At 42.5% G+C, this 11,513-nt stretch overlaps 1 protein-coding gene across 1 annotated transcript; it reads left to right on the top strand.

Annotated features, from left to right (window-relative positions):
• The first annotated feature begins 464 nt into the window (after nt 1-464).
• On the top strand, nt 465-3,904 carry CHST2 (carbohydrate sulfotransferase 2). The gene has a single exon (XM_034439300.3). It carries the CDS (start codon nt 2,163-2,165, stop codon nt 3,483-3,485), a length of 1,323 nt encoding a protein of 440 aa, XP_034295191.1. The 5' UTR covers nt 465-2,162; the 3' UTR covers nt 3,486-3,904.
• The last annotated feature ends 7,609 nt before the right edge of the window (nt 3,905-11,513 follow it).

Genomic DNA, 11,513 nt, shown 5'->3' with positions numbered 1-11,513 from the left:
CACTACTAGCAGAAATGCCAAAAGTTCAAAGGTTTGAACCAGATCAGTAGTTTTATTCAGGATATTAGAATAATACAACATTACAGTATTTTGTGTTTCTCACACTGTGATTTCCTGGGTCTATTTATTAAGAGAATATGAATAGAATAGAATAGAATAGAATAGAATAGAATAGAATAGAATAGAATAGAATAGGTTTATTGGCCTAATGAAAAACAGTATTTCTTTCAACTACATTCTATATTTTTTTGCACTCTGCCTTGGGAGGCCTTTAAATGCTTGGCTGGAGTCTCCTATGAACAATGTAGGCTCTCGCTGTCAAGGATATCACGATCCTGGCAGCTTTGTATTGCTTTTACTTATGTTATACAAGAAATCACAGACATGCTTGCCATCATACTGAGTTGAAATACAAATACACCCTACAGGCTTCCCGTTTCTGCCAAGCCTCCTTTAAACAGTGAACTCCCCACCCCCCCAACCGCAAATAATTCGCAGTCATAAGCATCCAGGGATGCTCCTAGCAGCGCTGCTTGATGTTTTGAGCTCCCTTTTCCGCGAAGGGCACAACAGCTTTTGCTCGTATGACGATTATTCCACGGCTGTCGTGTGGTGGCGAAGTTAACGTTTCTGCGGGGGTGGCAGCAGCGGCATCAAATGGACAAGAACTAACTTTCCAAGACGGCGCTTATGTGGGGCCTCGGTTTCTATCGGGACGGCCTGAAAATCCGGGCCTGTAATGCGGGGGAAACCATCCCTCAGCCAGAAGAATCGAGGTTTCTTTCTGGCGACCACGAAGGGCTTCCCTCGAAACCTCGGCTGGCACGATGGGCTGCCCAGTTGCAGATGGGAAAACTTTCCGCATCTCTCAACGGAAGTGGAGGCGGTGGACCACCGGGAGGGGAGCGAAGCCGCCCCAGAGAGGCTTCGCGGGATAAGAGAACCCCACGAGGCGAGGCGAGGCGGGGCGGGGCGGCCAGCTGAGTCAGGCTGCTCTTGCTAGCCAAGCAGACCAGCCAGCCGGCCTGCCGCCGCAATAGCCCGGCGTGAAGACCAGCGCAGCGCTGAGGGATTTTTTTTTATTTTTTATTTTTGGACGGAGAGATGGAGGGAGCGGAGAGTCGCGGAGTGGCAGGCTCACCGTCCAATGGGAAGGCACGGGGACGACCACGGGGGCCGAACGAGGGTCGGTGGCGTGGAAGCTGCAGCTCCCTAGCCATTCAATAGAGGGGGACGCGAGCCTGCCGGGAGGGCGCCGCCGCCGCCGCCGCTGCCGTTACTACTTAAAGGTTAGCGCCGCCGCCGCCGCTTTTTGGCTCCGATCGCGTCGACTTCCCTGCAGCTTTGGGATTTCGGGGGCCAGGCGAGAAGTGGCTCCCTTCCAAAGTCTCGATGGACTTGCGATGGAGCGTCATCGTCTGAGCGCTGCCGCCGCCGCCGCCGCCGCTGGTGCAGAGAGGCCGGCTTCTGCTCCTCTTCCCTTCCTGCAGGATCCAGGGCTTGGCGGACGTCGGCCAGGAGCAGCGATGGGCAGCCGGCACCTCGGAGGAGGGAGATTCAACGACTCTTCCCCGTCGCCTTAGCGGCGGCCGCTTCTCACGCTTCGCTCGGCCACTTCCTCGCTCAGCATCCCCAGACCGCTCGCCCTTGCGGCGGGGGGAAGCCGAGCTCGGGCCGTTGCGTGCAAGAGTTGATAGTCCCGCGCTTCTTCCCCCCGCAATGCATTGACTCGGGAATCGGGGGCTCCGCGACCTCGGAAAGTTTGCGCGCTCTCCGACCTCGGCCGGCCGCTTGGCTGCGGAGCGGAAAGTCTCCGGCTCCGCGGAAGGACGGAGGAACGGCCGAGTCGTCTCCTGGGATGATGCATTAACTTGGTGCAGAGGAATCCCTCAAGCCGGATCGATCCTTTTCTAGGAAAACCTCGCCAAGCGATGGAAGGTAGGAAGGACGGGAAGTTCTCCTGAGCGGCGGGCGACGTGTAGGCGAGTGAGCGGGAGCAGGAAGACGGGCCTCCGGGAAAGCTGGCGGGATGCCCTCCATGCTGGGAGGAAAGTGCTGGGACGTCCTGACCCACCTCGACCGGTTCGCTGTTGGAAGCGTTTGCCTGTGATGTGCGCCAGTTGGCAGGGCTGGTTTCCAGTCCTCTTCTCCAGCTTAGCAACATGAAAGTGTTCCGCAGGAAGGCTCTGGTGCTCTGCTTGGGCTACGTGCTGCTGCTGCTACTTACCATGCTCAACTTGCTGGACTACAAGTGGCACAAGGGGCCGCAGCAGTGTAGTGGTCCCTCACCTGCCCGGCGCATATCCTATCCGCAGCAACTGCCTTATTACGCCTCTCAGTCCAGGTCAGACACACGGGCTCTCTACGGGCCTCCTGTGCCCTTGGCCCGCAAGAGACAGCTGGTCTATGTTTTCACCACTTGGCGTTCAGGATCCTCCTTCTTTGGGGAGCTCTTCAACCAGAACCCGGAGGTCTTCTTCCTTTATGAGCCTGTGTGGCATGTGTGGCAGAAGCTGTACCCAGGAGATGCTGTTTCCCTGCAAGGTGCAGCCCGTGACATGTTGAGTTCCCTCTACCGTTGTGACCTCTCTGTCTTCCAGCTCTACAGCACTGCGGGGACAGGGAAAAATCTCACCACCTTGGGCATCTTTGGTGCGTCCACCAACAAGGTAATCTGCTCCTCACCCCTCTGCCCAGCTTACCACAGGCAAACTGTGGGTATGGTGGATGACAAGTTGTGTAAGAAGTGCCCACCGCGACAGCTCAGTCTTTTGCAAGAGGAATGCCTCAGGTACCACACTTTAGTCATCAAAGGTGTGCGGATCTTTGACATTGCAGTTTTAGCACCACTGATCCAAGACCCTTTCCTGGGTCTCAAAGTTATCCACCTGGTCAGGGACCCCCGGGCAGTGGCTAGTTCCAGGATCAGATCCCGCCATGGGCTCATCCGCGAGAGCTTACAGGTGGTGAGGAGCAGAGACCCTCGCATCCATCGAATGCCATTTCTGGATGCAGGCCACAAGCTGAACAAGAAGGAAGGAGGAGGTGGTTCAGACTACCATGCCTTGGGAGCTATGGAAGTCATCTGTGGCAGCATGACAAAGACTCTGCAAATGGCTCTGCACCCACCGGATTGGCTGAAGGGGAATTATATGGCTGTCCGGTATGAGGACCTGGTGGTGGACCCCATCAAGACTTTGCGACAGGTCTATGGGTTTGTCAATTTAGTGGTGAGTCCAGAGATGGAAAAGTTTGCTCTCAATATGACAAGTGGACCTGGGTACTCTTCCAAACCTTTTGTGGTCTCTGCCAGGAATGCTAGCCAGGCAGTTAATGCCTGGAGGACCGCACTGAGCTTTCATCAGATCAAGCAAGTGGAAGAGTTTTGCCATCAGCCTATGTCTATCCTAGGCTATGAGAAAGCTAGTAGCCCTGAAGAAGTAAAAGACCTTAGCAAAACCTTGCTCAGGAAGCCAAGATTGTGAAAAGGATGTGTGCTTTTCGACACATAAGGACGTACAGAGAGAGCCATCTACAACCTTCCACTTAACAACGAGAGGGAGAATGCAAAATATAGTTTTTTCTTAAAAGATATATTTTACTTCTCTAGAGACCGCTGAGAATTACACACATTCAGCTGATATAATTTAAATACACACAGTGATTTAGTATTTCTAAGACTTTATTTTCCCCCTCCAGAAATTCAAGGCACATGATTCAGTACATAGCAGTATCTTTATATACTTGTGATAGTAATCATGACAGCTTTGCACATTTGTGGTGAGGGTTGGGTGGTATCTGAGGTAAGGAACTAATCAGTAAAACAAGATTCAGAGGAGTGAACTTTTGTATAAATGTTTAAATGTAATGAAGAATTCAATAAATGATGCTCATTTTACAGTGACTTGATTGTACATGTATATATGCATTTAATGATGATGCTTGTGATGAAAGCTCTTTAGAGAGTTTGCTGATTATCAGAAAAACTGTTTTTACTTTTTTGAAAGCAGATAAATGGCTTCTTGGTTTTCATGTCTGTATAAAAAAGATAAAAAAATGATAAACAGCATTGCAAAATATCTGTCAATAGAAATAGTTTCCCATTCAAAAACATCTGGGTTGAAAAATACTACTTAAAACAATTTTACATGTCCTAATGCCACACTGCAACAAAAAAATCAGATTGTACATTAAATTGCACTTTAAAAGACAATCTATTATGGCATAAACTTTTAATCAGATTCCTGAATTGTTAACTTGCTAAAACTACATCTGTAAATTGAGAAGTCAAGGGGGAAATAATATGGTGTTTTTAAACAAAATAATTTGTTCTGGCTGCAGTTCTGGGCTTTAACTGGATCTTGCTGGTTTTTCTAAATCTATGAGAGAATGAATTAACAGATTTTCTATAAAGAGTATGGGTTGTCACCTATAGAAACTGCTTTAGAACCACACAGCAAATTTTGTAAGAAAATATATTGAAAAACAAACAATGATATTTCTATGAGCAGCATCAGAATGGTGAACAGTCTGAATGCTGTCTGAATGCCGTGATGTTAATTATTCTCAAACAGTGCTGGGGTATCCTGGAAGTTGAACTCTACACATCTTCAAGTTACCAAGTTTGGAAAACAGTTCTAGAACCTTAGGCAAAAGAAATAAAGGTATTAGAGTATAATGCTAATGTATTTATAACAAAGTAGTTGCTATGAGAAGCAAATATTTAAGTCTTCAGTTCTGTGTTGGTCTAGGGATAAGCTTCATTGAACTCAGTATATTTAAGTTTTGGCAAAAATTAATCAGTATCCTTCACTGAGGAAAGTAGAAGATACACTTTGAAATTGATAATGTTATAAGAGTCTTCTTTTCCTAACATTAAATAGAGCATTATTACTGCCTAATGGGCAATTGTTAAGCGAGATTACATGCCAATAGTGCTTATTTTCTCTGTGTATAGAAAACTTTGAAAATGCTCTGAGGGTGCCTGATGGTGGATTAAAGAATTAATTATCAACAAGGATCTTAATTGGATTGTTCTAACAGCAAAACTAAATGTTACTGCATCAGAATTTTAGATTTGAATTAAAGGGCATTCTAGACTTAGTGTCTTGGTCAGTGTCAATATGGTTCATTTGAATTCTGTCCTTGAAGGAATGCTAGCTTTTAGATGCTTAAGATGGCTATCATTGGAGGAGTAAGGATTGTGAAAATCAGTGGAATTTACCCCTGTGTAGACCTAGAATTGCCTGTATTATTATTTTTCCTCTTCATTTTCTATTCCATTAAGTGCCTTCTTCTGAAGCCTGTGTCCTCTTCTCTTAAATGTTTTAATTAGAGAGGTGAGAGGTAATTTAGTTTTTTTCTAAGAGACAGATGTAGACTATTCTGCCAAGGACAGGAGATTTTTGATTTTGCTGAGTTAAGAGTAAATGTTCAGATTGGTTCTTGGGCTTTGTTCTGTCTATAGCTCCAGTGTCTAGGACCATACCTCACCCATCTCTCTTTGTCAGGAGTAGATATGGTCAGCTTTATTCTATTAACAATGTGAACAGCATTGCCACTAACTCTAATCTATATTTTGAAATGTATTCTCATCTTTAAATTGAGAATAGTTGAATACCACCAGACCTCTGACTAACATTTTATTACTGGACCTTGGTGAATGAAGAAAAAAATAAATGAGAAGAGTTATTTATGCAAATAATAATGAGAGAGAAATGGATGTAAATGGTCAATCAACACCTCACCCTGGGCCATACAGGTAGTGCTTGACTTATGACCACAATTGAGATCTAAATTTCTGTTGCAAAGGAAAATAGTTGTTAAGTGAGTTTTGTCCCTTGCTACAGTTATTAAGTGAATCACTGCATTTGTTTAGTAACACAGTTGTAAAGTGAATCCGGTTTCCATTGCCTTTGCTTGTCAGAAGATTACAAAGATGATCATATGACTCCAGGACACTGCAACCATCATAAATATATTGCTAAGCATTCGAATTTTGATCATGAGGATGCTGCAATAGTCGTAAGTGTGACAAATGAACATAAGTCACTTATTTCAGTGCCATTTTAACAGAATTAATGGAATAACATTTGGAAGTCACCTTGGAGGTCTTCTAATCCAAATCCCTGCTTAAGCAGGAGACCCTATACCACTTCAAATGGTCACTGAGCGAATACTTGTAAGTTGAGGACTATCTGTATCTTAACATAATATTGGGCCCTTCCAATTTCCAATTTTCTTTTGTATGAACTGAGGATAGGATACTTAGTTTTTGCTATTTTTTTCTCAGCACTCAAGATTAGTAGGAGAAAAGAAATCCCTTCAAACTTTTATAGAGGAATAGAAACAATAGCAGTGAGTATGTGCCCATTGAGAAGTAGCTTAAGTTTTTTTTTTTTTTTTACAAAGGGGCCAGGGGAGATGAGATTCTGTAGTCCTCTCTTGGACTGTTGTTCTATAACTTGAATTTTGTGCCTGTTTACATTTTTGTCAACATTGGAGAGCCATAAAACAATATTAGCTGCCAGTTATGGTGTTTATTTGTGTTTTTATGGGAACATTACAACAGTGTGTATTATATAGCGAACATTCTGTTTTGCTATTATCTGCAATGAACTTTTGTGCAATCAAATGGACGAAAGCGCTGCTACAGGTTGCATTTTGTGACTTGGTCCATTGAATAACCAAATTCCCAAAGAAGGCCCATGAAAGCCTACATAGTTGCCTTAGTGCCGTGATGGCGAACCTATGGCACGGGTGCCACAAGTGGCACACAGAGCCATATCAGTGGGCACGCAAGCATTTCCATAGCTCAGCTCCAGCGCACATGCGTGCACCAGCCAGCTGATTTTTGGGCCTTCCGGTCCCACCGGAAGTTGGGAAATGGGCTGTTTCCGGCCTCCGGAGGGCCTTGGGGGGGAGGGGGAAGGCCGTTTTCACCCTCCCCAGGCTCCTAGAAAGCCTCTGGAGCCTCTGGAGGGTGAAAAACAGGCCTACCGGACCCACCGTACCATTGCATGCTAAAAGCAAGGGGGGGGTGTGCATGAGCAGGGACTGGGCACATTGAAATATGGGTGTGGGCACGCACGTGGGTGACCTCCCTGCGGTCCCCGCTTTTGCCACGCAATGGCAAAAAGGTGAGCCATCACTGCCTTAGTGCATGTTTTATCTCCTTGATATAGTTGTCCACATTGTATATTATTCCACTGATCAGATGTTCTTTCACACTGTTGAAAAGTGATGGAAACGTTTGTAAATGCTTCAGCAACCTATAAAATCTATTTAGCCAAAGACTATGGTGATTAAAAGGCACGTTAGAGAAAATGAGAGGCAATAATATATTTGTATATTATACATATTCATGTATAATGTATTCATGGCCCTATGGATGTTCTCCAGGTCTTTGTAAACCGTTTCTATCTTTGTATAATTTACTTTCTCCCTGAAACAAAATCAGATATGAAGGCTTGGAATTAGCAAATGTGATTGGATGTGCTGCCCATTCTAGCGTTTTAGTAACTGCAAGAATCCAGACGTTTCTGGATAATGAGCTTATTATTTCTAACTTTTTTCTTCTACGTTCCAATGATGACTTACTCAATTTGAAGCCCCTTACACAGTGTGGCGTCCAATATATGAAAAGTCCTATTCCCTAGCAGCCTAGGCTTAAATACTTCTCCATAGCACTGAATAGTCTGAGTACTTTAATTACAGGCTTTTTGCTTGTGTTTGCTTATCATATCAGTAGGGAACCCTTCCATCAGACATTATAAATATGTGTGTTATAAGATAATATATATGCATTCAGTTCTAACCTCTTATTACATGCTATTATGTGGGAACATTTTTCTTCATGGTTTCAGATAAAGGAAAGTAAAAGGAAGCTGCTACTTAGAGCATAGAAAAAATACTAGCCACAAATGTTTTCTGTCCTTGGAGTACAGAAGGTTTCTTCCAAGAAAATGAGTTTTTTAAAAATCTCTTTGATTCTCAAGGAAAAGAAGAGCTCTAATTGCCCGGAACAGAATCTGAACTAAGGAATCCTGTGTTAAGTGGTGGCCTGTAGTATCCAATCTTCAAAACCTTATGCTATTTTAGCTGTGATTACAAAAACAGGAAATTTCCCACAGGAAGAATTCTTACAATTTCTTAAGTTTATTAAATGCATACGAACTCCTAGTCCATTTATAACGTTCTAAAATCAGCACTCTAATTTTTTTTAAAAAAATGCTTAAACACATAATACTTCTTTTGTAGTGAATTGAAGGAAAAGTCACCTAGTGAATTCCATATAAACTTGACATTCCTGAAGTTCTCAATATTAAAAGGGAATAAAAAATTAATTACAAATTGATTGAGAAATTAGGATCAGCTGAACTTTTTCTGTTTAAAGGCTACATTGACCATAGGCTTAGATGTAATCTCTTGACTCCCAGTTGCTCATTTTGTAAAGCAGATTGCAAAAACATTGGTTCCTGCTGTCCACTCATGAGGAGCAGCTTTCTGGGTGCAAGTGGACTACCTCATGATGTCTATTCGGAAAAAATTCCACTGGTTTTGGATTTTATCCACAATGCTGTTCTTGCTTCTTCAGGGATATCTTCAATTCTCAATGCCCTCACTTGGAAGTCTTTTTTTTTTTCTTTGTAAAGAAAAGGATATTGGACAGCCTAGAACCATCTCACCTCAACACCCTCTTGTCATTCCTGGGTATCCTTCAAAATTTCCATTTTTTCACCAGTGTTAAATAGTGAAACTCATTCCATATCCTGAAATTTTTGTATGGCATTTAAACTGCTGTTATTGGATATCTTAACCTTCCCTTCCTTACACTCTTCTAGTTCAATGTAGGGATTCTGGCCCCCAACTGAATCACAACGTTGCTCACCCTCAAACTGCACTCCAGTGTATTACATTATAGTCCTCACCTTGCCAGTTAGCATGATAATCTTAGTAATAAGATTACTTATTACTTTAATAAATAGTGGAAAGATATGGGTGTACACAAGATCCAAAATCTTCCAAAATCTACTTCTTCCAAATATTTTTTAAACATGTACAGCGCAAGTATATCCTGAGCCTTGTCCCTAAAGAACAGGAAATTAAAGGTTGGTAGCACTCTGCAAGTATTGATGGTCAATTTGCATATTATATTCTAATAAAATACATATCGTGGCCATTGGAGAAAGGCAATGTTATGCACGTGGAGAGAGGTCAAGCTTTGGATTCCCCTTCCCCCCATGTTTTTGAGAGGAGGTTCTGGAGGTTTTCTTTTTGAAAACTGTATTAATCTTATTTCAGGGCATCCAGCATAGTTTCTGTGTGTTTCCAGCTTCTAAATGATAAGGATGCTGCTGGTTTTTAGAAATTGTGGGGCATCACAAAAGGGTTTGGAGACTACATCTGGCCTTTAAGCACGGGGATCTGGAGGGAGCAGCATCAGATTTAGAGCAGCTGATTATGCTATATCTGTCACTGGCAGCTAAATAATTAGTTATCCCTGCACCTGAATCTCTTGAGCTGTTGTGGCTGTTCCATGTGAAACAACTTATAAATATCTGACCTAATTCTCTGAGTGTGCATTTTTGAAGTGTGATATTTTGTTAAGGTTAACGATAACATTTGTTTTCATTTTTGTTATGACACTTATGAAGTATGTTATGAAGTAAAAAAGATAAGAGATGGAGATATATGTAAATTATGATAAGACATCTTGTAAGAAGATAACATATTGGTAAACAGGCAAAATAGGCAAGAAACCTTGCATTTTTATATGTCCTGCTCAGTGGTGGGTTCTTCCCGGTTCGGCTCGGTTCCCCCGAGCCGGTAGTGGTGACGATACCACGTCACTGAACCGGTTCTGCCCACCCCCCCCACGTTACTCTTACCTTTTATTTGGCCCCACCCCCAATCTATTGCTGCCTCCTGAGTCCCAGCTGATGGCTAGAGGAAAAAAAATGTTGTGGCGGGGCTTCAAAGGGCCGCCCTACAGCTGATCAGTGTTAAAAGAAAACAAATGAGTAGACTGCTGCCTGCCGAAATACATGAGTAGATCAGTGCCTGCCAAAATACATGAGTAGATCAGTGCCTGCCAAAATACATGAGTAGATCAGTGCCTGCAAAAATAAATGGGTAGACCAGTGCCTGCAAAAATATATGAGTAGACCAGTGCCTGCCAAAATACATGAGTAGATCAGCGCCTGCAAAAATAAATGGGTAGATCGGTACAGCTCTGCAAGCAGTTAAAAGCCTGGTAGACCAGTCCTCTGCTAAATCCTAAATAATTGTCACATGACCATCAAGCCACACCCACAAAATAAGCCACGCCCACAGAACCGGTAGTAAAAAATTTTAGAACCCACCATTGGTCCTATTAGAAAACTCTGTAGTTCAACAACTCTTTTATTATGAAATAATCCATAGCTATAACTTTTTGTAAACACCAGGAAAAGTGTTTGAAGTGCACAATTGATATTTTTCAAATTGTTTTCATTACTAACCAATGTGAATCCTTGTTTTGTAAGGATCCGATTCAGTAAGGAGGTAAATATTTATTTTGATTTTCAGATCAATCCTAACCAAAATTATTTAGAAATTGAAGATGAGTTATTCTTGTTAGTCTACTCTAACTAATAACAAATAGTCCTATGTACAAAAAAAGAAATAACACATTTATTCTGGTAATGTTCAGGTTTTAATTTTCTGATTTACTATAATGTCATGGCAAATTCAGATAATATATTGCACTCCATAGTTTTCTGTGTTGACTTTTCTTTTAAAAATTAGATCCATAAAATCTTTTTCCTATATAAAGTATAATTATAGGACTATGAGTTCCATAAATTAAGGAAAAAATGGGAGGAAGGAGTGCTATCAATATTGCCTTGCATGCTGGAGAATGGTATATAAATCTAATAGGATAAATGTTGTAATATATCTTTACCAAGGTCTCTCTCCTCCCTCCATCCATTTTCAGTATAAGCCATCTTGATTTTCCTATTACTTTGGTGTGAAGGGCTATCTTACAATGAGACATGGATCAAAATTGGTGGTTTCCATGATTGTCTGGTTGCCTCAATTTAAGAAAAGAACCTGAGAATGAGCCAACAGCCCCTGTAGCACTTCACAGATATGTGCTGATAGATCTCTTTGGAGAACTGTTTGGTTATTTATCTTACTGTATTATTTGATACCAGCCTAGACTTGGAATGAAATATTGACCACAGTTGTTGGAAATGGCAGTCTATGGATAATCATTAGCTAATACTGGCTGACAAAACACATTAAGTGGCGAGGTGGTGCCTTCCCACTGTAGAAGAAGATACTAAAGTACCAGAAATCACTCTTTTCATCCATTGACTGAGATAAAGACAGACCTTGTGTTATGGGAGGGCAGTTATCTCACCATGTTGATGTTCAATGTGATGACTTTTAAGTCTTCTGTTCTTCTTTTGGGGGAAAGGAATAGTATGCTAATTAGCTTTCGTTACCATTTTTCTTTTTAGTGTTTA

This window comes from Pantherophis guttatus, chromosome 6 (assembly GCF_059756535.1).
Source record: "Pantherophis guttatus breed Tessera chromosome 6, ASM5975653v1, whole genome shotgun sequence".
Classification (NCBI taxonomy): domain Eukaryota; kingdom Metazoa; phylum Chordata; class Lepidosauria; order Squamata; family Colubridae; genus Pantherophis; species Pantherophis guttatus.
This window is presented reverse-complemented; position numbering and strand designations above follow the sequence as displayed.